This window comes from Beta vulgaris, chromosome 9 (assembly GCF_026745355.1).
Source record: "Beta vulgaris subsp. vulgaris cultivar EL10 chromosome 9, EL10.2, whole genome shotgun sequence".
NCBI classification, from domain to species: domain Eukaryota; kingdom Viridiplantae; phylum Streptophyta; class Magnoliopsida; order Caryophyllales; family Amaranthaceae; genus Beta; species Beta vulgaris.
Genome location: NC_079210.1, coordinates 6849104 through 6872753, shown reverse-complemented (window position 1 = coordinate 6872753; position 23650 = coordinate 6849104). Strand labels below are relative to the sequence as shown.

The 23650-nt window shown below is 35.9% G+C and overlaps 3 protein-coding genes across 6 annotated transcripts; 1 reads left to right on the top strand and 2 right to left on the bottom strand.

Annotated features, from left to right (window-relative positions):
* The first annotated feature begins 3047 nt into the window (after positions 1-3047).
* LOC104903014 (nitrile-specifier protein 5) lies at positions 3048-5877 on the top strand. The gene is made up of 2 exons (XM_010690980.4): positions 3048-3206; positions 4621-5877. Exons 1-2 carry the CDS (start codon positions 3177-3179, stop codon positions 5572-5574), a joined length of 984 nt encoding a protein of 327 aa, XP_010689282.2. The 5' UTR covers positions 3048-3176; the 3' UTR covers positions 5575-5877.
* A 2143-nt stretch (positions 5878-8020) lies between these two features.
* Positions 8021-11384, bottom strand: LOC104903012 (fasciclin-like arabinogalactan protein 2). The gene is made up of 3 exons (XM_010690979.4): positions 10952-11384; positions 9959-10284; positions 8021-9025 (listed from the first exon to the last, which is right to left on the bottom strand). The coding sequence occupies exons 1-3, from the start codon at positions 11253-11255 to the stop codon at positions 8459-8461; spliced, it is 1197 nt and encodes a 398-aa protein (XP_010689281.3). The 5' UTR covers positions 11256-11384; the 3' UTR covers positions 8021-8458.
* Positions 11385-13639: 2255 nt separating this feature from the next.
* Positions 13640-22451, bottom strand: LOC104903011 (mediator of RNA polymerase II transcription subunit 31). 4 transcript variants are annotated; one of them, XM_048636569.2, is made up of 8 exons: positions 22142-22451; positions 20552-20642; positions 20324-20421; positions 20139-20235; positions 19929-20007; positions 17623-17879; positions 17403-17502; positions 13640-13947 (listed from the first exon to the last, which is right to left on the bottom strand). In XM_048636569.2, the coding sequence occupies exons 2-7, from the start codon at positions 20596-20598 to the stop codon at positions 17481-17483; spliced, it is 600 nt and encodes a 199-aa protein (XP_048492526.1). In that variant the 5' UTR covers positions 20599-20642; positions 22142-22451; the 3' UTR covers positions 13640-13947; positions 17403-17480. The 4 variants fall into 4 exon arrangements, with proteins under 4 accessions (XP_048492526.1, XP_048492528.1, XP_057247926.1 ...); XM_048636571.2 differs by lacking the exon at positions 13640-13947 and adding an exon at positions 15296-15385; XM_057391943.1 differs by lacking the exon at positions 13640-13947 and adding an exon at positions 15364-15382.
* Positions 22452-23650: the final 1199 nt, after the last annotated feature.

Below are 23650 nucleotides of genomic sequence, written 5' to 3'. Positions count from 1 at the left end.
TATGCAATTGCAATGTCTTGGCAATTGTTAAGTATAAGATACAAAAAGTAGATACTTTAAAATATATGTTCGTCCTAGTTCAATTGCCTATCATAATTATAACATTTATTTTATATACATTAATATGAAAAGATGTGTGGAGTTCATATATGAAAGTCAAAAGTGACATGAACTAAAATTTATAAATCTTTGAAACAAATAATTCGCTGAATTGAGATTATTAATAATATACTTAATTTTCACAAGTCATATGACCTAGGACCTAGGTGGTAGTTTAATAATATTAGTTCATCCTAAAACATTGTTATCTTTTCTTAGGGATATTTTTAAGGTTTTATCAAAGTCCACTGCTATGAACTTAACATTTTAACAAACAAATCTTGATCACTAAAACAAGAGTAGTTGAGCAACTGCTATTTGGACTTGCATGTTGCACACGGAAGCTGAGTGCCTGAGTTTGCCTCAATGTTGATTGAAACATAACATATTTTGGTTTCCGCCAACTAATTGTACTGTTGTTAATTTGTTATTGTACAAGCTCTCACTTTAATTATTAAGTATATGAGTTTAATTATTAATTATTAACTAATTAAGCTAGCAAGTCCCTGTCATAAACTTTCACTTTTGAAGTTTTAATTGGACAAGCAGTGCGATGTTGATGGGCGGTTGGCTGGTACTCATGGACAGTTTCAATCTCTATAGTATGGAAATGTGTTTTTATTTAGGTCCTGTTTGGTTCACTGAACTGGAATGGAATGGTATGAATGTCCATATCAGAGTGGTATGGATCCAGAACCCCATATCAGTTTCAAACTGTTTGGTTCAATCCTGTAATGGATTCAATGTCCATTTTTGCTGTTTGGTTCACTTTTGAAATGGAATGATATCCAGTTTTTATTTTAATATAATTGTACCAGCGATATGTATAAAAAAAGTAAATTTTTTCTTTCTTTAAAAAAAAAGACAAAAATTTATAAAATAAAAGGACAAAAATTGAGAACAAGAAGACAGAAATTGAAAAAAAAAAATAAACAATTCACATTGCCGGTAGAATTATCGCAGAATGAAATCAAATTACTCAACACTGCATCAAAGCATTGAATCACATTGACTACCCATCTCTCAACCTCATTTATATATGTAAAAAATGTAAAAAAGAAAAAATTAAACAAAAGATGAATCAAATTGTTTTTTTTTTTTTCAATTTCTGTCTTCAATGCTTTGAACCAAAAGATGAATCAAATTAAACTACGTGATTGCTAAAAGATGAATCAAATTGCCAGATCTTAGCAATCTTAGCAGTAATTGAACTAAATCTTAGCAGTAATTGAACCAAATCTTAGCAATCACGTTGGAACCAAAAGATGAATCAAATTCAAAAATCAAAAAGTAAATTTCCGGATCTTAGCCGTGAGACGGCCGGAAAGAGGACTTCCACCGTCGGCGCCAGCGCCGGCGCCAGGAGGAGTACGGCGAGCAAGGGTGGTCGACGACGGTTGGCTTCTCTTGTCTAAGGTTTTACCTCTCTCTCTTCCACACAAATTAGGGTTGGAAACTTGAGGGGAATGGAGTTAGAAACTTAGGCGGGAGGGGAGATTGGGATTCTAGGGGATGGGATGGAGATAGATACCCTTAGGTATGAGACACTACCCTAAATATGCCCAACCAAACAATGGAATGGATGTCATTCCATTCCATTCCATCAAAAATACCCCAACCAAACATCCCCTTAGTAATTCTTTAGTTTTGAAATAAGTGAAATTTTCTTTTATTTTATAGTTTTTTAATAGAAATCTTTCTCTTATTTTAGAATGAAGGAATCAAGGAAGTATGTAGGAAATTAAACAATAATATAAATGAAAGGATGTTATTTAGGAAAATTTGTCAGAAATAACCTTTTAAATACAATTTTTGGCGAGAAACAACATTTTGCAAAAAATCTGACAAAAGAAGACCTTCAGAAGAAAATATTTTGTGAGGAATAATGTCGACCCATATTCCGACATTGACTAACCATTTTTCAGCGTTGACTCGTAAAACCAAACATGTGCAGTGCACTTGAACTGCATCTCTTATATTTCAACCCTATTTTTCTCCATTTTTCGACATTGGCCAAGTATGTTTCGATGTTGACTTCATCAGTTATGAAGGGAAATCTAGTTGAAACATAAGAAATGTGGGTTATGTGTCTTGCCATGTTTGGTTTAGTGAGTTGAAGGCAAGCAGCAAAATACTTGGTCAATGTCCGAAAAACGGGTCAAGGTTGTTCCTTACGAAAAAAATTATTTTTAAGGTCTCATCTCAGATTTTTTATAAAAGATTGTTTATCGCAAAAACTTGTATTTAAAAGGTTGAATCTGACAAAATTTCCTATTATTTATACTGCAATTGTAACTGTAGTGAAATAGTAAGAGAGATTCGGTTGTTACTTTGTTAGGACATGTATGATATGTTTATCTATGTATTTATCTATTGGTTATGAAGGTTTTAAAAATCAAAATAGTCGAATTTAATCTATCAAGAATATAACAGTTTCTTATAGCAACTTATAAGGTACACACGAGTGTACCATATATGTAGAACAATGTATACTTTGAGCCAATTTTTGCTCATTTTATAAGCCATGTCGCTCATTATAAAGCCATTTACTCAATTCAAAGTTGTTCTTTCTCATTTCAAAGTTGTTCTTTCTCATTTCAAAGTTAATTTTACTCATTTGAAAATTACTTTTATTCATTTTGAACATTTCAAATTTATCCTTCTAATTTATTAGTAATTTTTTCTCATTTGACCTAACACCCCAAGAGCGGCCCCATGTGTACACTATAAGTCGAGTTAAACTCGAGACAGTTTCTCGGTTTCTTCACTTTGAGACTCGATACTATTCTTAAATTTATGTTTGATTATAATTTGTGATTAATAAATAAAGAAAAATATAGTCATGTGAAATAATATTTGATCGAAAATATTTTCAAATATGAAAAAGTAAAGTGTAACTATTACTAAAAAGAAATGAAAGAAAGTGTGTTTTTTTAATTGGGGGCAGTTGGTTCATTGCATATATAAAATTCAGAGTGGCGGGGGACATGCCTCACAATCAAAGTAGTCAGTGTGTGAAGTTAGTGACTGCTGACTAGTAAGTAGTAAAAGTTCTTGGGAGTTAGCGCAGAGCAACTATGGATGACATGCAGAGTAACTGGGTTAAGGTATGCTCCTTTCTTCTCAATTCGACCCATCTCTCCTCACTACTTTAATTTACGAGAATAATTTGTTTCATCCCATCTTTTTTCTGGATTCATGAAATTGTGATTCTGTTAATTTTATGAGGCAAGAAATGTCCAAACCGTCATCTGCATTCTGTGAATATATGCCCCAAAAAAGACATTGATTATGATCCAAAAAATTGGATTGATCCAAGTTGCAGGTCAAAGACTCCTACTTTTTATGTATATGATGCTATGTAATATGATTAAAGTCGTAATTAAGAAAGGAAGTCCAGTTTAATCTAAAGTGATCAGTACTCAGTAGTTCTTATCAAAGATTTTCTCTCATAATTACATAGCAGCCATAATCTTAGCAAATTACTTATATGATAAGTCAACATAAAACCAAGTGGTCTTGGCATAGTGGTCCTCAACCTTTGGGAACAAAAAGAGATTTGTAGCCCGCCCTTTACCCTTAAATGGAGGACAAGGGTATTAGTCACTGCTGTCAGCGGTGGATACCTTGGTTGTTTATGATATGTGACAGTATCATTATGATTATCATTACCGCCTACCTAACAGGCTTAAGGGTAAGACTTTCATCTTGTGGCACTATTAGTATGTTGTTCGTTAAATCATTAACACTCTCTTTGCAATTGTTAGTACAAGGCTATGTAAATCGAACGTCAAGTCCTACCATAGCTATAACTGTGTGCAAATGTTGTGGAGTTTGACTGGTTGCTATAAATTGTTTAGACACTTAGTTTATGTTTCAAAATATTTAGATATTTTTCTTTTGACTTCTCAAATTAAACGTGTTCATGTCAAATTGTGTTGGTTTTGTCCTGGTATATTGTAGTATTGCTTTCTGGTCTTGTTTGGCGAAGCCCAAAAGTGCCGATTGTTCATTAGTGGCATCCGGTGGATGGTATTGCAACGTATGATAGTTGGGAGGCTGCAGAGGAGTTTATGGTGATTCATTCACTTGGGAGGGTTTAATTTGTCTTTTAGGGCTAGATATGTGTAATATGGATCTGGATGCTTATAAGTTATACCCTTCCAAGCTCTTATGTTTTCGAACCATCTATTGTCAAAGGGACAATCCTAACTGGCATTAGTAAGTTTATTTTTGCAAATGTTCATCAGCATAACTGCTATCATGTTTAAAGTTATTGTCATATTTGCACATAATATCTAATCTGAGAGATCAGAGTTAGTCCAAACTCCAGAGTATGGATCTCCTTAAAACAATATTCTTTGGTTTTATCCCTAACAAGTGAAATATTTATTGGACTTTATGCATCTATATCCTTGTTAGCAGCTAATAGGGTCTTTTTCTAGCTGTTTTCTGATTAAATATTAAGAGATAGTCCTGAGATTCAATGATGCTTACTACTCATATATCCTATGCTTTCAGCTTGAACAGAAAGGTACTGGGCCTGGAGCAAGGAGTTCACATGCGATAGCCATAGTAGGAAGGAAGTTGTATGCCTTTGGGGGTGAATTCACTCCACGAGTCCCTGTTGACAACAAACTGTATGTATTTGATCTTGAGAAGCAATCATGGTCTGTCAACGAGGCCACTGGAGATTGCCCCCCACCACGTGTTGGTGTCACAATGGCAGCCGTGAACGACATCATCTATGTCTTTGGTGGTAGGGATGCCGAACACAAGGAGCTCAATGAGTTCTACTCCTTCGACACAACAACTAACATATGGGTTCTTCTTTCTAGTGGAGAAACTGGGCCAGCTCATAGAAGCTTCCATTCCACTGCAGTCGATGATCGCCACGTGTACATCTTTGGTGGGTGCGGTTTCTCAGGCCGGCTAAACGACCTTTGGGCCTTTGATACTGTTGATCAGAAATGGATCCTGTTCCCACTTCCAGGTGAGAATTGCAAAGGAAGAGGTGGGCCCGGACTTGCAGTTGTGCAAGATAAAGTTTGGGTTGTGTATGGATTTGCAGGGAATGAGGCTGATGATGTCCACTGCTTTGATCTCATCAAGAAAGACTGGGCCGAAATTGAAACAACAGGTGACAAGCCCAGTGCCCGAAGTGTGTTTTCTACTACTGTTGTTGGCAAGTTCATATTCATTCATGGTGGGGAGATTGACCCTAGTGATCTGGGTCACCTTGGTGCTGGTAAATTCTCAGGAGAAGCCTATGCTTTGGACACACAAACATTGGTGTGGAAGAAAGTGGAGGATGGCTCAAACTCAGCTGATCATCCAGGCCCGCGGGGGTGGTGTGCTTTTGCAGGTGGAAAGAGAAATGGCAAACCCGGTTTATTGGTATATGGTGGTAATTCACCTAGCAATGATCGACTCGAGGATATTTTCTTTTTCACCCCATGTGTAACTAATGAATAAGGGGTGTAGTCAGGATGTTCTCCTATATGTTTTACTTGTATGCTGAATATCGAGTCCTGAAATTAGTGTGTGCGGATCATTGGACATGGATTGAGCTTAGGCACCCAGTTGTTAAGCGCATGACATGGTCAGTTGCATATGTTTAGCGTGCACCATGTGAATAAGAAGTGAAGAAATGTTTGTGTGGTAAGCATCATTTATGTATTCGCCTAAAACCTCTAACTCTTTGCATAGAGGTACTTTGTAGTATTTGTGAATATCTGCTTCTTCAAATAATAGATGAGTTCTAGGGTATTAATCTGATTTTAGATTTCAACTGTGATTTGATTTGACTGAGCGATACTGATAAACTTCAAACTTGCTCTCAACTTCTGAGAAACATTGTAGTCTGTAGAGGTCTTAATCTTCTGGAGTTGCAAATTTGTATACATTTAAGTTGGCCTCTTCATAGTTTGGTCAGTTTTCGCTGCAATGATTATTCCTTTTTGAGTTTTTGGTTATTCCAGTTGTTTCTTTTGTCCTGCTTTTCTTCGTCACTGAATCACATTTCCTGCTAGAATGTTGTATTCTTTTCATTTCCCCTCAAATACCTGTATTAGTTTCTCGACACTTTGACAAGGACACCTAAAATTCTTATAATAATATTCCCCCTACCCTGTTTGACCATCAGTATGTACATGTAATAGTGTTTTACAAAAATGATTTTAAAAGTTGATAATCATTCAGTTCATCCTTGAAATTCAACTTAACTTGGCTTGGTATTACCCTTATATTGTTAGTTTGATACTGAAGGCACAGATCTAAAATTACTCTCTCTCTGGCTAAAGGCAAGAAAATAATCATTTTTTTGTTAGCCATGATTGTTGTGGCAAATATAGGCCAACACTTTCTTGTGAGGCCTAACATTCAGATTATTATGGATGGCGCTTGGGGTAGCTCCGCACATGTTGGATGGATAACGTGGGTGGCCCAGCTTCAATCGCAACGGGCCTATGCTAGACGAGCAGCTTCCTCTCTCCAGATGGAAGCTCTCGCGTGCCTCGATGCTTTGGAATGGGTCCAAAACAAGGGAAACCAACACATCTCCCTCCTAATTGATTCTGAGCTACTCGTAAGGTTACTTTCTAGGAAAGCCAGCAATGATATATCCGTCAAATGGATTATTGAGGACATCACTACAATTGTGCGCAACATTTTCCTGCTGTATAGTGAAAGTTTCACGCCACCGCATCCAAGCTGCTCATGATCTTGCCAATTTCTGTCGACATAATCATCTTCCTTCATTTGCATTTAATTAGTTTGCATAATTTCTGATGTAAAAAAAAGAAGAAGATATATTCTTAGAAATGGTAAAGTTTTCTCATCAAAAATCACATGTTGAGATATAATGATCTTTTGGTTTGTAAATTGAGGCATTTGTATCCTCAATGATTGCGAGGGTATCCTAAAAAGACACAGCGAGTGGAGCGGAGATATAGTTTAGGAGTAGTAGTAGTCAGATTGAGAAAATATAGACAATCAAATATCATAATATATGATTATAAGATGGAGTAATATGTAAAAAAAATACCTGAGTTAGGGGTAATATGAATTAATTGGAGAGCAAAGTTTGTGGAGTTAATTAGTAGAGGATGTGAGGTCCAGTGGCGTAGCAAAGATGGAATTTTTTATGGGTGCAAGTGGACGTGAGGTCTAATTGAAGAAGAATATGGCTTCTCAACCTACGCTCTTAATATCATGTTAGATTATGTAAAACTTCATAATTGTGGAATAATGTCTTTTACCCATGTCTCTATAGCTTTTGTGTTGGTTTATAGAAGTACCTTGTAACTCCACTCCCATTGTCTTTTGATTCTCTTGAGCATTTTCAGTGAAGTTACAATTGCATTTATGAACTTAATTACTGTTTTTATTGAGCTGTTACATCCTGCACTTGGTGAGACTTCCTACCTTTCCATCCATCAGTTTCTTCCCTCACATCAAAGTACTTTTCCTAAGCACCAAAAAAAATAAAGGGTGTACATTTCCTTCTCATCCTTGGTAAATGGCTTATATGACTTCACACCTTTACCTACAAGTACTATCAGCTATGTGTGAGGGTCATTGTGTTAACCTTGAGGTATGAACCGTGAATGCACTTATAGCCTCTCGAATGCACCAAATCTCGCTTTTTCAAGGCAATGATCACACTATTACACCACAACAATTCCATAAATTCTTATTGTGATTTTATTTTTCAAGTGTTTGTGATCTAAATAGCCTTGATAAACACTATTTCCAACAAAATAGTTGTACAGAATATTGAATCATTACGTTTTCGAGATGTTAAAAAAAAAAGAATGTTGAATCATACTAGAGCATAAAAATATTAAATATCCAACATGGACAAACATTTCAGAAGCAACACATGCTTTGCTTCTGTCTCTTTACCTCGTTCACATTGTACTAAAACAAATAATTGTGCGATTTATTGATTTCATAAAACAACATATTTTACAACCCTCCAAACCAAAAAAATAATAAAACCCAAAAGAATCGTAATTATACAAGTGAACCTTCATGTGGGCCAATTATTAACATTACACACAAAAATAATCAAAAATAAATCATATGATTAATCAACCCAAAATCGTCGGTGATCAGACATTGCCAAAATTTCATACAGCTCATACCCACCTTCACTTCACTAAATCCAACTCTAATTTCCACGTCATTATCACACCTTCGATATTTTCGGAAAATAATCCGTCTACCCACCAGAGAGTAATGGTAAGTGATGATAGTGGAATCCATTCACATGATTAATAATATTTTAATACTTCTATTAGTAGTGTTACTCACCGAGTAGATGTAGCAATGTCCGATATTTTCATAATTAAAAAATTCACAACGCGGCCAGCGCACAATAGCACAAAGCAAGCCCCACAGCAAGTAATCCTCCACCGTTGATCTTTCCAGCATCATTCCTACTACCACGCCTAGCCCTCTGATCAGCCACCTCATCATCATCATCATCATCAGATGTGGGTCCATCAGCTACAGGGCTCGGCGCATCTTCGGCTTCTGGAGCTGGTGCAGGAGCTGAGTCAGGTTTAGCTGACTTCTTAAACAGCTCACGTGGTAAAAGAACTTTGTCAAGCTTATAAGCTGCAACAGGGTCTTTATCTACTAAGGTCCCTGTTATTTTTGCTGTTACTACTTTTGTTTTTAATGTTACGGTTTCGTCGTCGTTTTGTACGGTGAAGTCGTATTTGTTTGCCCCGTCAGTTGCTAATGTGTTCATTATGCCGTTGCTGGATTTAAGCATTGCCATTGAGTTGAATACTGGGACACCGTGGTATAATAGTACTGCTGTCTTGTTGCCTGCTGTTAGGTTCCTGAATTTTGGCATGAAGGCTTTCACGGCCGCGTCGCCGGCGCAGAATACTGTTAATCCGCTGTCGATGTTTTCCTGGATGAATAATAATACACCCAGTAAGTTTTAAGTTTAATAAGTTCATATAAGTTTAAATGTACCTGTTATGTTCATCTTATTTTCAGTTTTCATTACAAAAAATAAGTTTAATAAGCTCAGTTCAGCAAAAATAATGTCCGACATTCTTACAGTTTACAAAAATAAGTTCAAAGAAGTTTGAAAATATTTAATAAGTTCAAATAAGTTTAACTCGGTAAAAATAAGGTTCAAACACCCAAACAATTCCCAAAATAAAGTTTAATAAGTTTAGTCAATGTTTAATAAGGACTAATGAATTCTTATCAACAAAGATAAATTGAATAGAACACACCTGTACAAGAACATAAGTACACTACATGAGAACAAAAAGAACTTCGAAAGATAGCCAAATACTTCATGAAATAGTAAAAGACAATAAAAGTTGTTAGGAAAAGATAAAAAGTGAAAAATTATTACAAAATCTTTTAAAGTTAAATATTATCTAAAAAAATATAATGTAAAAGTTAAATGGGTCCCACAAAAAAACAGTGATCTGACCAAAAATTCAGAGTACTAGCTAATAGTCTAATACAAAAATACTTGTGGAAAATGATCAATTCTATCACGATGTAGGTTATGTTCTTTTGGACTAAATAAGTCTGAACTGAATTGAATAAGTCGGAACTGAACTGAATAAGTCTGATCTGAATTGAACTGAATTTCCATTTATTTAGTCCAAAAGAACAGAGCCGTAGTTCCGTTCTTATCACTAGTTGATCCCGAATATAAAGGATGTTTTACTTAAAACTATGTGATAATAATAACCAAACCATCTGAAATTTCATAGAATTGGAACAAATGTACCTCCAACTTGTAAGAAATAGTGAAACATATTTACAATAATGAGACAGTTTGAACAACAAAAGGAATTACTAAAAGAGAGTTAGTTACCTGGAAGGTCTTGTCAGCGCCAGTAGAGGATAGCAAACGAGAAAATTCCTTGCAACCTTTAGCAGCTAATAATGAAGTCAAGTTAACTTTACTGGGCTCAGGTGTTGGGGCCTCAGCAGTTGCAGAATCAAGGACAGCACTTATTTGAATCACTGATAAATTGTAAGGCATCTCTACCAATGTCTTCACAAAAAAGGAGTTCAAGTCACCCGTGTCTGCCGGTGCGAACGCTACCTTCCCACCGTGCATATCTGTTATGTTCACGTACCCTGAGTTGCCGTCTGCGTCGCCTGACGACTGAAACAATGAGGCTGTCACCGTTGTCCCTGCACATTTTATATATACATCACAGTTTGTTAGCTAGGTAGATACATACTTACACCCATTGTATAGCTAGTAATCTTCTTTGTACGTGGAGAGATCTGACGATGAATGTAGTGTAAAAATTATGTCATTCGGATATGGATATGGACACTTCAGAACTTGATTAATAGTATAATTCAAAATTATCTGGAATTCTGAAAATTAAAACCCCACATATACTACTACATCTTATTTCATAGTTCTTCCACTTTGAGCATTAATTTAATTAATTATTGGTTAATAAATATCTAAAGCATTGATATCTTAAAAGAATAAATTAATTAATGATATTTATTTTTACATAAATTATTAAAAGAGACGATCTAATTTTAATATAGAAGTAAACCTAGTCATTATTCATTAATGAATTAAACTAGTCATCGAAATAAATTAACCGAGTCACTCTTGGGTTAATTCTTTTTTTGATATTGAGCTTACCATTGCTTAATTTTAATTTAAAAGTAAGCCGTCTCTTACGAGACAAATTCTTAATTTTATATATCAGTATGTGAATAGTGTAAACTTCAAGGTAGCACAACTAAAAAAATGAAAGGAGTATCAAGCTCTATAATAGACTTTGACTATTCTAAAAAATAAACGTATCAACAATAGAATTGCTTAGCTGCATACCATCGGTGATCTGGTGAAGCTTTTTGGCGCCATAGTAGTCGACAAGGACATGGAGGGAGAGCACATTACGAAGAGTGAAAAGAGTAAGACCCTTAGAGAGAAGGGAAGACATGGCAGAGTTGTCGAGGGCGAGGATAGTGATAGTTTGGCGATGGTTGATCTCATTAGCGAGATGTGTTTCTGTAAGGTATTGATTGAAGGTGGAGAATTCAGGGTGTTTTTTAAGGATTTTGGTAATGTTAAAAGCAGTGGTGGCGGGAGCAAGGAGGACAACAACGAGGAGAGCGAAGATAGCTGCCGCCATAGATGGCTCTGATTGTGTTGTTGCGACTGCGGGGGTGAGATAGAGAATATATGAAACAGAGAAGGAAGAGTGGTGGTGGTGGTGGTAGTAATCAGTGGAGCATGTGAGAAGTGGAGGTAAGGGAGAATATATAGTAGAGGAAGTATTGAAATATCGTGTTATTCTTACTGGTCCAGGGTGTTAATTATAATGCTGTTGTATTGTTGATTGTTCAAGTGGGACCCAAGGTAGTACACCGTAAGCAGAAAATCAATCATTTTTGAGGGGTTATTCATTTCCCAATTAGCATATCGCTTTTTAGGTGGGCTCACTGAGAAAGAATTTCTTGGTGGGACCCTGTGGTTTGTGAACCGACAGATTTAGGCCCTATTTCATGTACTCATGTCCTGGTATACCAAAAATTACTACTGATTTTTTTTGTTTATTCCTTTCATCAGTTCAATCCAAGTTAGTAGTAGTATTTTTTAGTGTAAATAAAATTAGGATCATATCTTTGTGTTTATGCTCCATATTTTAGCACGTAGATAATTTTTTGTCAAGATAAATATTTCACGATCCAATACGTTGTTTTGTTTGATTGAATTTGCTTCTAAGCAATATTTTACATGTTGGTTTTACAACCATCACCATAGTGAAAGTGACATTAAATACATAAGTATTAGAGTATGCAATAGCAAAATAAATATCGACCAAGCTATAAATATCATTAGCAACACGTAAAATAAAAAGGATTACTAAATGGCTAATTATACAAAGTTTTCACAATATAAATTTGGGATTTTTTTTTCATAACTATCTTACTTCCATTATTTTTTGCGAAAAACTACCTTATTTACAAAATTTTGTATAAAACTACCTTTATTACGTTATTGTTTGTTGACCACTACCTAAAAACTTTTTCCGACATATGCTTCTACTTTTTCGGTGAATAAAACTCATGTGCAGGTCACGTGGCTTGTTATTTTCCTTATTTTATTCCACCCTTCTATTTTTCCCCTCTTTTTTTTTTAACTAACACACTCTCTCTCTCCTTACCTGACGACGAATGCACATGGATTTTGTACAACATAGAAGGGAGGAAAAACATAGAAGAGGGAATAAGAAAAGGAAAATAACAAGTCATATGACCTGCACATGGGTTTCACTTACCGGAAAAACTACAGTCAAACTTCTGGAAAAAAATTTAGGTAGTGATCAACAAACAATAACGTAATAAAGATGGTTTTGTACAATTTGTAAATACGGTAGTTTCTCGCAAAAATTAGTGTAAATAAGGTAATTATGGACAAAAAATCCTAGAAATTGATATGGGATATATGTCTGTGTCTCTAATTAACTAAAAAATTTTAGCAAACAAGTGTATTTCTAAGGAAAACTTTTAAATATAATAGCCATAGAATTAGAAAAATTAGGTGCTTCGATAAACTCATCTGCTAAAAGCATAATGTAAATACCTCCGTATTTTTTTATTTGCATCATTTGGTTTTGTGGCACTATTCATCAACCAATTTTGTTAAACACTCTTGCATTATTATATAAGAAAAAACATAGTAAAATGAGATCTTGTTAGATTCGTCTCAATGCGAATATTCCAAATTTCAAATTTTTTTAATTTTTACTTAGACCCATAGAGATATTAATGTCCAAAGAATCGTCTCGACAAATGTGAAAAATTAAATGATGCAACTGAAAAAATACAAAGGTAGGGTTCTTCACATCAAAACAATTCTTGTTTCTACATTTTCAATATAAATCTTTATTTAATATCTTACTAATTTTTAGGGTTAGGGTTTCAAAACTTTGACTTGAATTATACTATGATACTTCTTTTAACTTCTTTTTTATACCACACCTTTTAATAATGTCAATAATAGAGCTTCTTTCTAGAGCAATGAAGTTTTAACAACAAATATAAATGAATGGATAAATATTTTTTGACAAAATTATCAAGTGATCTCAGGTTTTGGAGGTCCATTTCTGTAATTCCTTGTCGTTTTGTAGCTAATAATTTTAGTATTATAAGACCATCAAAAGTGAATAAGTGGGAAAGGGGGATCACTCTCATTTATCATAGAAGCTAACAATTCCATTGAGGACAAAAGTTTTTAACAAATAGTCTATTACTCAAAAGTATTAGATGCTTTTTCCTGACCCATAAAAAAGTGTTGATAATTTTTTGGAAAAAACTTGTCATTAATTTTTTCAAAGTTTGAACTTAATTAGTGTAAGGATTTGTCGGCAACCAGAATATTTAGCTCGAACATACTAGTGTTTGGTGCACTAGTTGTTGGTGAGTTAATATCTTGTTTATAAAATAAACATATAGTACTATATTATACTTTGGTTGTATAATAATAGCACAGCGAAACTCTGTAGAACGAGGCTTCATGACGCATGTGGCTGGCTAAACAAACACCAATAGAAAATACATATGAAATGGTAACTTGAAAAAAACAGCTAGCTAAATGAGCAAGAAGAATATGTTGGGTTAACACTGCGTAAAATGTAACTAATCGAAGAAGTGGTACTAAACCTCTATTAATCAAAATTTTGTTATGCAGTCAGCTGATCCGATAAAAGCGTACGAATATCAGTTGGAACTTTAAAGAATCCCGTTAGTTGCAGAACATGGCTGTGATTCTGGAGCAAATCTGTTAGCCGCAAACTACCATTTCTTCTCTTTATCTGCATTCTGCATCAATATGATTCCCACGTTAATATGATGGTTTAAGTATCAAACAGGATGACGACGTGATTGATATCTATGATCTGCCTATGTCTAACTGAAGGTGTAGTCAACACTGGACCTGGTTAGTGGTTACTAGGTGGCTTGTCACATCTATGTGCGCTACGAGGCAATAACACAAGGGCTAATCTATGAGATATGAGAGATGAGAATGAATCTCAACCACATGATTTAATTATAGTTATAACACTTGTTTATTAGATTTATACCTCTGAAAAAATTTGAGCCCAAAAAAAAAACTTAGCCCAATTTTTTTTTTCTAATTTTTTTTTTTTTTTGGGAGTTTTATCACTTTTTCATTAGAGTTACATCACTTGTTCATTAGAGTTATAGCACGTAAAATTCATTCTCATTTCTAATGAAAAAATGATGTAACTCAGAAAAAAGAATATTAGAAACAATTTTACATCACTTTGTTTTAGTACCAAATCATAACTATTCAAGAAATCAAGAGCATTATTTTTCCAAAACCATAGCAGTATAGCACTCTTGTTTTGCTTCCAAATATTTTCATATACGGAAATATATTCTCAACTAAAAAGAGGAAAATAGGTGTTTTACCTAAACAAGAAAAATGGACCTTTCCTCACCCTCCCTCTCTTTCGTCTAATCTCCTCCCTTTTCAACTATACACTTAACCGACGGAGTATTTTGCCTACCAAACACCAGTTTTCATTTACTTTAATTTAATCTTCATAATTACAAATTTCCGGAAAAAGTAACACTCACGACCCCGACTTTGTCCATAGATTTTATTAATTTAGAATTATACTAACACCTCATTCTCTCTCTTCCCCACCGCACAAATTCACCTCCACCACCATCATTCTCATTCTTTCCTTCCAGCCAACTACCCTTTGCAGCCAGTGTCAACCGTCTTTGGCCACCTACAAACACTCAATACCACCCACCACAATCACAATGCACTATCCAGAAAAAGAAAGCCAAAGAAAGCTCCTTGATCTCAAGTTATTTTGTATCTTCAATCTTAATTGCATCAACCCCGGATCATAGCTTGCCCTCAGTCGTCCCATCATTACATGTGGCCCTGTCATCTGCGAAAGTTGCTCAGAACTTTACTCTCTGTCGTCCACCACCTATTTGGCAATGTCCACTGCAAAAGTTACTTGTGTTTCCTGCCTACATCGTACTATTGCAGACCTAACCTCTCTCCATCTCCACTTATCTTCATTCTCCATCCCCCCTCCTTCACCCTGCCGCCACCGACAGTGCTATCTCCACCACAGCACCAACACCCCCCCCCCAAAAAAAAGCAGCCAATCCTTCCCCATCACCTCTAACCTCCAGCCAAACACCGCAATGACCATGGTCTAGCCATAACACAGCAGCCCCCATCCCAGTTGGTCGCACCAAAAAGTTCCTACTTGAATCGGATAGCAAAAATGTCAACATTGATTGGTGTCGGGACAAAGATATACCATAGCCACCATGAAGGCTGAGAGACACCAGTGAAAAAGGATTTTGTTGAAAGGAGCTCAATCTCTTTATAAATTTAGCTAAAACTAATTATGTGCTTAAAGGAAGTACAAATTAGGGTAAATTACAGGTCTTTAAGTACTAGATTATGGTAATTTAACAAAAAAGTCAAACTAGTTTGCAGGTAAACTGTTACGGACGACTTGATTAGGACTTGAGGGTGCTTTGCTTTAATAACATATAATAGTCATGGGTGGATCTTCCCATTATGGAGTATTGAACTCTTAGTTTTAAAAGGCACGAGGCACACTAAAGCACAAGGCAAAGGCGAGCACATCCCGTAGGTGAGGCGCACCTCTAGTGCCAAAATCCTTAAAAATCAATTAGAGTATATTTTATACTCATAGCAATAATAATTTAAAATTTTATATATATATATATATATATATATATATAACTGCTATTGTATTTATAAACATTAACTCCTTAAAAATAAAAAAGCGGTTAGTTTTTACTGAGAAAAATAATCTGACTAGGGGCAAGAACATCAAAAGCTGAACACAAGGGGGAAAAAAAGGAGAGGACAAGGTTAAAATAAAAACTGAAAAGAGAAATAAAAAAAAGGGGAGAGAAGGTTAAAAAACGAGAGAACTAAAAAGAAAATAGAAAAAAAAATACGTGACTACTTCTCACTCTTGGGAAGTAGGTCACATGTCGAAGAAAGAAAAAGAGAAGAGAGGATCGAACATAGAGAATCCTGACTGTCGTCGGCCACCGGAGATGGCAAAAAGTGTCGTGGGCCATCAGAGATGGCTTGCCGGCAACTTTTGTCGAACCGACAACCACCAATTTGGGTATTCGTTTGTTGTTTGCGAATTAGGGTTTTTTAAATTAGGGATATCAATTAGTGGGTTGAAATGAAGTAAATTCGTGCAATCAAATGAGGGCTTTTGCTTGATTTTGTAGGGTAAGCATAAGTCTTATTTTTAAGAAATTTTGCTTTTTAAAAGGTTTTTGGCTAAGATCTTCCCTTCTCACGCATCGAGCCTGAAAGCGACTGAGGCGCGCGCCTTGCGCCTCCCAAAAAGCTGCCTAAAGTGCGTGCTTGCCTGCGCCCATCATAGGTCGCCACGCCTAGGACTTCCAAGACGATTTTCCTTGCGCCTAAGGTTGCCTAGCGCCTGGTGCTTTTTAAAACTAAGATTGAACTATAATTCCTATTTAAACAACCGTGGAAAGGAAGACAAAAAATAGAAAAGAAGAAGCAAGGTAAACAAAGTATATTTCATTTTGTGGTCTCCTAGAAAAAATAACCCATGCTAAACCATTAACCACGACAAAGCATAAGAACTGAAAAGTCAAACTCCTACTTTCCTAATCATGAAAAATAAATCTTATTTTTCCAGTTAATTCCTTCCAGGCAATCACGTCAATCTCAGCGCATAGTTGCTTAAAAACTAGTCCATGGCCTTGAGTATAAACCAGAATAGAGCAAGAAAGTACAAGACATAAAATGTGCCATCTTCATGAATCAGTTAGAAATATTAACTAGAAAGAAAGACTGCAAAAAAAAAAAAGAGGTCTCTTCAATCGGGTTCATCCCCATCTTGCCTATCATACTATGTGAGCATGGTTTGGGGAGGCCAATCTCTCATCATGTTAATAGAAATTCTGAGTTCTTAGGTTTTACAATGTTTCTTATCAGCTTTAAGGTGCACAATTTTTTTAATGGCTCTCGGATATTAACAAATGCTTTTGAAACCAGTTGTCAATTAAGTCTTCTAAATACTGTTTTTCAAAGAAAAATTAACCATACCTCTTATAATCTGATAGCAACAGTTAAAGACGATGTAAAGTGCACTTTACGAGTACTATTAAGTTTCAGATGTTGTTCTGTTGTACATATTCAGATGATGAAAATCAAAATTAATGTGCTAAAAAAAAGAAACAAAGTGAAGAGCTACCTTCAATTACAAGAAGTTGAGCCATACGCTGCATCCCAGAAAAGATATGAATAAATCCAGCAGTAACATATCCAGCAATCAAGATGATCGGCCTTCTTTCCTGTATACATTTGCCGATAATCAGTATCACTGCATCTTCTTATTCTTTTTAATGACGAGTGTTTATCCTTAAGATGCCCAATGTGTACTCTACGGATCAGAGTGGAACTATCAGACTTACTTTCTCTTTCTTCGATCAATGCCACTAGTCCTTGTATCATTCTTTGAAACACCAGATCCAGGAGGGATTGCATATTGCATTGGAGAAAGAGCTGAAGGAGCAGAAGTGGGAGGAATAACAGAAGGAAGAGGTGGTGGAGCAGCAGTTGAAGCTAGAGATACAGGCGCAGGTTCAGGAAGGGATCTGGGTAAGATGTGCTTCAGCCTATTGTTTCTGTAGTTCTTCCAGAAATAGAACTGTTGTCTGTGTGCCAATTCCTGAAAATTTCAAGTATTTATAGATCATGTAAGAGCATCCTTGAAGCAGAACATTTATTGTCTGCAATCCAGTGGCAAACATTATTGTCAAATAACCCTTAATAATGTACTTGAGGGTAGAGTTCCATTACCATACATTACTTAACTTGCATTGCAACATCACACAAATTCATTATCATTGTTGCCAATATTGCTTAACAAACGGATCAATTAAAAATCATTTTGATGGCCGAGAATCGGATTGCCAGAAACATAAAGATTTCGATATCATGTTATAATCTGACATCCGAAAAAATGTTAAACCTCATGCATCTCCTCAATCCTAGTTGTTAAGGGGAAATATGAACTGATATTGGGCAGGCACCCCATTTGTGCCCTTAATAGTTGCAGAAAGCTCACAACTTCGAGACTGATAGTATTTTTTCAGAACAAAAGTTTGTCAAAGTATCATGGAGTCCAAATAGATCACACACACACTTAGTGACTCAAATTCTATTCTTTGTGCACCTTCAACCCCCTAGCACCCCGAGATAGGAGGGAGGAGGTCAACAAAAGAACAAATTAGACTCACAACATGAACAAGTCCAGCAGGCAGCACAGGAATGGGCTTTAAGACAAATCGTGGGTCTCAATTTGGATTATGAAGAATCTAAAAAGTGAAGGCGAAAAGATATGGTGAGAAAATAAATTTGGAAAACCACACTTTCATGTGGTGTAAGAGCATGTACAATGGTACATGGCTCTCCAACTATCTCTCCACTCTCTCATCTATTCTCTCTCTTCAAGCTACTCTCAAGAACTCTATCTAAAAACACCCAACAACAATAAAACTCTCTAAAGAGCTCTTCATTCAACTTTTCATTGTTTGGTGGTCCTCATATCAATAAAAAACCTCATTTCATATTATGATCAAAGTTATATAAATTAAGTTTTTCATGTAAATTAAATACAATTACAAAAAAAAAAGTATCTTTTTCATAATTTATGTAGCATGGAATTTTTTTTAAAAAAAATATTAATTTTGAATGTTGATATTTAATTTCATATATTACAAAAAAATCGTAGATTTTGAGCATGAATATATCCAATATTAGGCTCATTTTATAGATAAAGAAAAATTATCGTTGTTGGGATAATAATTATTACAATCTTTTCTTTTATTTTTATAAAAAATATAATTAAATGGTTGCAAGAAGAAAAGAAAACTTAAGTAATTGCAATAGTATGTAGACCCCGCAGATTGGAGAATCATCTCTCCCTCAACCCAAATGGTATCTCCCCAAGAACCACTTTGCAAAGTGTCTCCATGGAGAGATACCCAAAACACACCAAAGAGCCTCATTGTTGGGTAAGAGGTGGATCTCCATTTTCTCTCTCCTTGGAGAGCTAATTGGAGAGCTAGTTGGAGAGCCCCATTGCACATGCTCTAGGGCTGAGTCGAGACTAAAAGTTTTTGTACAATCTTCTAAGCACACAATTATGTAGAGTATCATTTATTCTTATGCAGCTTTAAAACTTACAAAAAAAATAAAGGCTGGGTTCCCCTAGTCAACTTTGAGTACCCCAAATCTCAATCTTTTGAACTAACCTGATTTAATAGGAGCTTTACTCTCTTAAGTTGTAATACGAAGTTGGTAGCTCTAATATGAACTTATCTCAACTAATTGACCATTAAACTTATTTCTTTGTAACTTATATTTTTTCAAGGCGAAAAGAACAAAGAATAGTTATTAAAAGAACTGAGTAAAACTAACTATTCTAACTAGGAAGTAGGACATACATAGAACCTACATATCAATACTAGCTCATGATGGCACATACACTAACACAAACCATGCAATTTATTGGTATATATATGTGTTACGTCATACTCCTCTTGCCTAAATTTAGAAAAGGAATGCTTGATGGGACTGGTCATATAGGGTTTGGACGAGGACAAAGCCTTCTTTTTGAAGGATTTATATACCCCAGCCAATGACATGTCAAAAACAATTATTTTCTTCCTTTTCCTTCCCAACAATTTAATAGGAGAAGCAACATAAAATTAACCTTGTTCCCAGGATGAGCCATGGCATTGCGAAAATTTGAATTTTGTAAGAGCTCGAGGAAGAATAAGCAGTTCGGATACCTGAAAATAGAAAGGGTAATGTGAGGCATGAACACACCGAAAAAAAAAAATTCATAATTAATCAGCAAAATGGCAAACTGCACATGTTTTCAGGAAACCAGCAATTAAAGTGAATATAAAGAAATACTTGCATTATAAATTTAAGATACTCTGGCTGCTGCCAATACTGAAGATACTTCATATAGCCAATGAAAGCTTCGTCTTCGAGGAAGCGATTCTGTGCCAAATCTGCACATAGTAAATACTTCGACATTTACAGAGTTCACACTGTACAACTCCAGGTTTCATCTCATTAGATATAAGTGACGTGACATACAATGGATGTAAGTTGGATTTGCAAAACACTGAACAAACTCCAACTCAAGCAAAAAGCGTTGGCGACCATCATCTTGATCCTTGTAGACATTTTTTGGCCTGTACATTAACAACCATATAGTAAAACCATTATCAGGCAGAGACTGACAGCAAAGAAGTGTCAAAGTGAAATTTACTGTGAGTGCAAACGAGAACTTAGCAGAGCGGGCAAAAAGATAAGAAACTTTACAAGGATGGGGAGTTAGCAGTGTCACCGGCATCCCTTGAAGAAGCCATAGATTAACGAAATATAATCAGCTGAAAAGTCTACTTTGGCTTGTCTGCAATCAATAAAAAGTGTTTGGATTACATACATGCCACATAATGCATATAGAGTTTTTGAAAGACTGGATCTTTGAGTGAAGAACTATTTTCATTCTACACATTCATCTCGTTGTGTAAGGGAACATGACCCAAGTACTACCATTTCAATAGGTCACTCCAGGACTTATAGTCTTTTAAAAAATATGTTGAAAATAACAATCTTCTGAACACTGCACCATTGTTAATACTACCTCTGGCTCGATTGTGGTAATTTTGGCTAACCTAAGCTCGTTTATGTCGTCATAAGGTTGTTGTTTTTTCATATTTTATCAAGTTGACTGAATCAATTTCAAAACCAAAAAACTAAAACTTCCTCCATCCAATAGGAGTACTACCCCCCTCTCTCTCCCCCACCCCCCCCCCCTCTTCCCCTCCCTGCTCCTCCTCCCTCCCTCTCTCCCTCTCCTTCTCCCTCCCTCACTCTCTCTCTCTCTATCTCCTAGAGAGCCAATATACAATTACCAAGATCCTAAAGACCATTCAAGGCTAAAACAATACTTCCTCCGCTCTTTTATTATTGCAACATTTTCCTTATTTGAAAGTTCTATATTAATTGCAACATACTAAAGGTGTCTATGTTTTCATTCCATCTCTCTCGGCATCACATAGGTGCCTAATTTCATCTCTCTTTATCTCTGTCATCTCCTAAAAATATGTGCAAACCCTATATGTTGCAATTATTAAGAACAGAGGAAGTACATCTATAAGAGATCATTATCCCTCATATACCATTTTTTTGTTTCAACCTCATTACTCTCCTTAATTGCATGAACAATATCTAAAGACCCCCTATAAATCCACATTCGCCACTTGAGTACCATTGGCATCAACTGCACCCTGAACATATTCTTGGTTTCCCCAATCATTATTTATCTAACCTATAAATTCCTTTGAGTCTCTCTTCGTCTTGCATTTGGGTTTGCAAACACTTAGATTCAAAGGTACATCAGAAAATAACATTCAAATCCTTCACAATAATCCTAAAACAGCATGCTGAAGAACGAACAAAGATCATATGCCCTAATCACATAGAATGTGATAGTCAGCTCAATAATAATGATAGTATGAAGAAGTATTCGGAGAAAACTTCCATCATCTTGGATTTAGAATCGAGAAAAACAATTGAAAATCTACAAAAGATTCATCATAGTTGAAGTGAGCAAATGTCCAATCGAGAGAGAAAAAACAGAATTCCTAAGTATTTTAACTAACAATTTTGGATTTTAATAAGATTAGTTAAAGTAATCAAATAACTTCGAAACAAATATACACTTTATGATGTCATACATGATATGATTACACACCTTTTACTATAGCATTATATTAGATATCAACAAGAAATTGATCTAAACTAGAATCCTAATTGTAAATTAATCCAATTGATTTCAACTCATAACTTGTACTATGAAAACCCTAATTACATTTTAAAAAAAGTTGGATTACAGAGCTACAATACCAGGTAATTGGTCCGTGTTCGATCCTCCAGAGTTGCGTACCTTCCGCTGCTATCTTGCTTAACTCAATCCATCAATGGCGGAAATCATCATATCGAAAACCAAGAATTAGAGAGAGGAACATCCAAGTTTTATCGGAAGTTGTTGTATAAAGGGGGCTTAGATTGGGTAATGGGGTGATAATGGCACTAGGACAAAGGAAAGGAAAGGAAAGGAAAGGAAAGGAAAGGCAAGGAAAAGAAAAGGGTTAGAGACTTAGAGTGGAGACTGGAGAGTGGAGTGGGAACTGGGAAATGCCTAGTTGATTTTAAACCCTCTTCATTGGCAATTGAATAGGAACTTGATCTCTGTTGACCTCTGTTTGCTATGATTTTTTTTTTTTTTTTTTTTTTTTTTTTTTTTGGACATCATGAAAACGTACAGGAAATAAAGTAAACAAAACAATTTAAAAGCAGAATAACGGTAGTTGTCCTTGTCTGGCACGATTAGCTAGAACATGAGCCATGTGAACCTGTGACCGATCGACCTTTGTAATACGACACCATTCAAATTGTTGAGCTGTCGCTCGGATATCACAGAGTGTCCAAGTAATCGAAATTGGATATGTCAGTGGTTTAAGTAGGCTGCGAATGATAATCTCAGAATCTGTATGCACTGATATTTTTTTATAACCTTGCTCATGTGCCCAAAACATCGCCTGAAGACATGCCTTGGCTTCAGTGAGAAGAGCAGAGTGTGCATGAATACAACCGCATTCCCCAGTCTGAGTGTGGTTGCTAATATCAGTTCCCACCCACGCAATACCTGCTAATGATGACGAAGAAATCCATGAACCATCAACCTGAATTTGTAGTTGTGGGACTCCGCCAAAAGAGGTGCCAAAATGTGCCATAAGAAATCCTGGTGGACCAGGCCCTTCAGCAATAAGTTGATGAGGCAGCATGGGCCTTGCAAGGAAGGTGATATGTTGCGTCATTGCTTGTTGTGCAAGTGAATGTAGGATGTCACCATCAGGCCTTACGTTGTTGAAAACCAAATTATTCCGACACTGCCAGATCGTCCACAAGGTAGCTATAAAAACAGTAAGACGGTTCCCAGAATATCCATCCATGCGGTAAAGATATAAAATCCATGCAATAAGCCAGTCTTTGAAAGCTACGTAACCGAGTAAGTTGGAAATAATACCCAACTGACTGGTCTGCCAGGCTGTAGTAGCCAGGGGGCACATTCTGAATAGATGTTGGAAGGTCTCAGGTTCCAACGCACAACAAGGGCACGCAGGCGAGACCGACATTCCGCGAGCTGAAAGATTAGCAACAGTTGCTAAACTGTTGTGCCAAAGTTTCCATAGAAAAACCTTCCACTTAGGCATGATGCGCAGACCCCATAAAATCCGGAAAAATTTCGAATTCAGAGGGGGTGTCATGCTACAGATTTCATTTTGTCGAGATAGTAAATAGTATCCAGATTTAGTTGTGTAGTTGCCCGAAGCAGTGTGAGGCCAGTACGGA

What these genes read in the sequence shown, in the direction of transcription:
- LOC104903012 (XM_010690979.4), bottom strand. Translation starts at nt 11,255, where the DNA reads ATGGCGGCAGCTATCTTCGCTCTCCTCGTTGTTGTCCTCCTTGCTCCC. An exon ending in GCTTCACCAGATCACCGATG is followed by an intron (nt 10,285 to 10,951) that starts GTATGCAGCTAA and finishes TAAAATGTGCAG; the next exon opens with GGACAACGGTGACAGCCTCA. An exon ending in GCGCTGACAAGACCTTCCAG is followed by an intron (nt 9,026 to 9,958) that starts GTAACTAACTCT and finishes TTATTCATCCAG; the next exon opens with GAAAACATCGACAGCGGATT.
- LOC104903011 (XM_048636569.2), bottom strand. Translation starts at nt 20,598, where the DNA reads ATGGCTTCTTCAAGGGATGCCGGTGACACTGCTAACTCCCCATCCTT. An exon ending in AAATCCAACTTACATCCATT is followed by an intron (nt 20,236 to 20,323) that starts GTATGTCACGTC and finishes TACTATGTGCAG; the next exon opens with ATTTGGCACAGAATCGCTTC. An exon ending in ATTGATCGAAGAAAGAGAAA is followed by an intron (nt 17,503 to 17,622) that starts GTAAGTCTGATA and finishes AAATGTATACAG; the next exon opens with GAAAGAAGGCCGATCATCTT.
- LOC104903014 (XM_010690980.4), top strand. Translation starts at nt 3,177, where the DNA reads ATGGATGACATGCAGAGTAACTGGGTTAAG. An exon ending in TGCAGAGTAACTGGGTTAAG is followed by an intron (nt 3,207 to 4,620) that starts GTATGCTCCTTT and finishes CTATGCTTTCAG; the next exon opens with CTTGAACAGAAAGGTACTGG.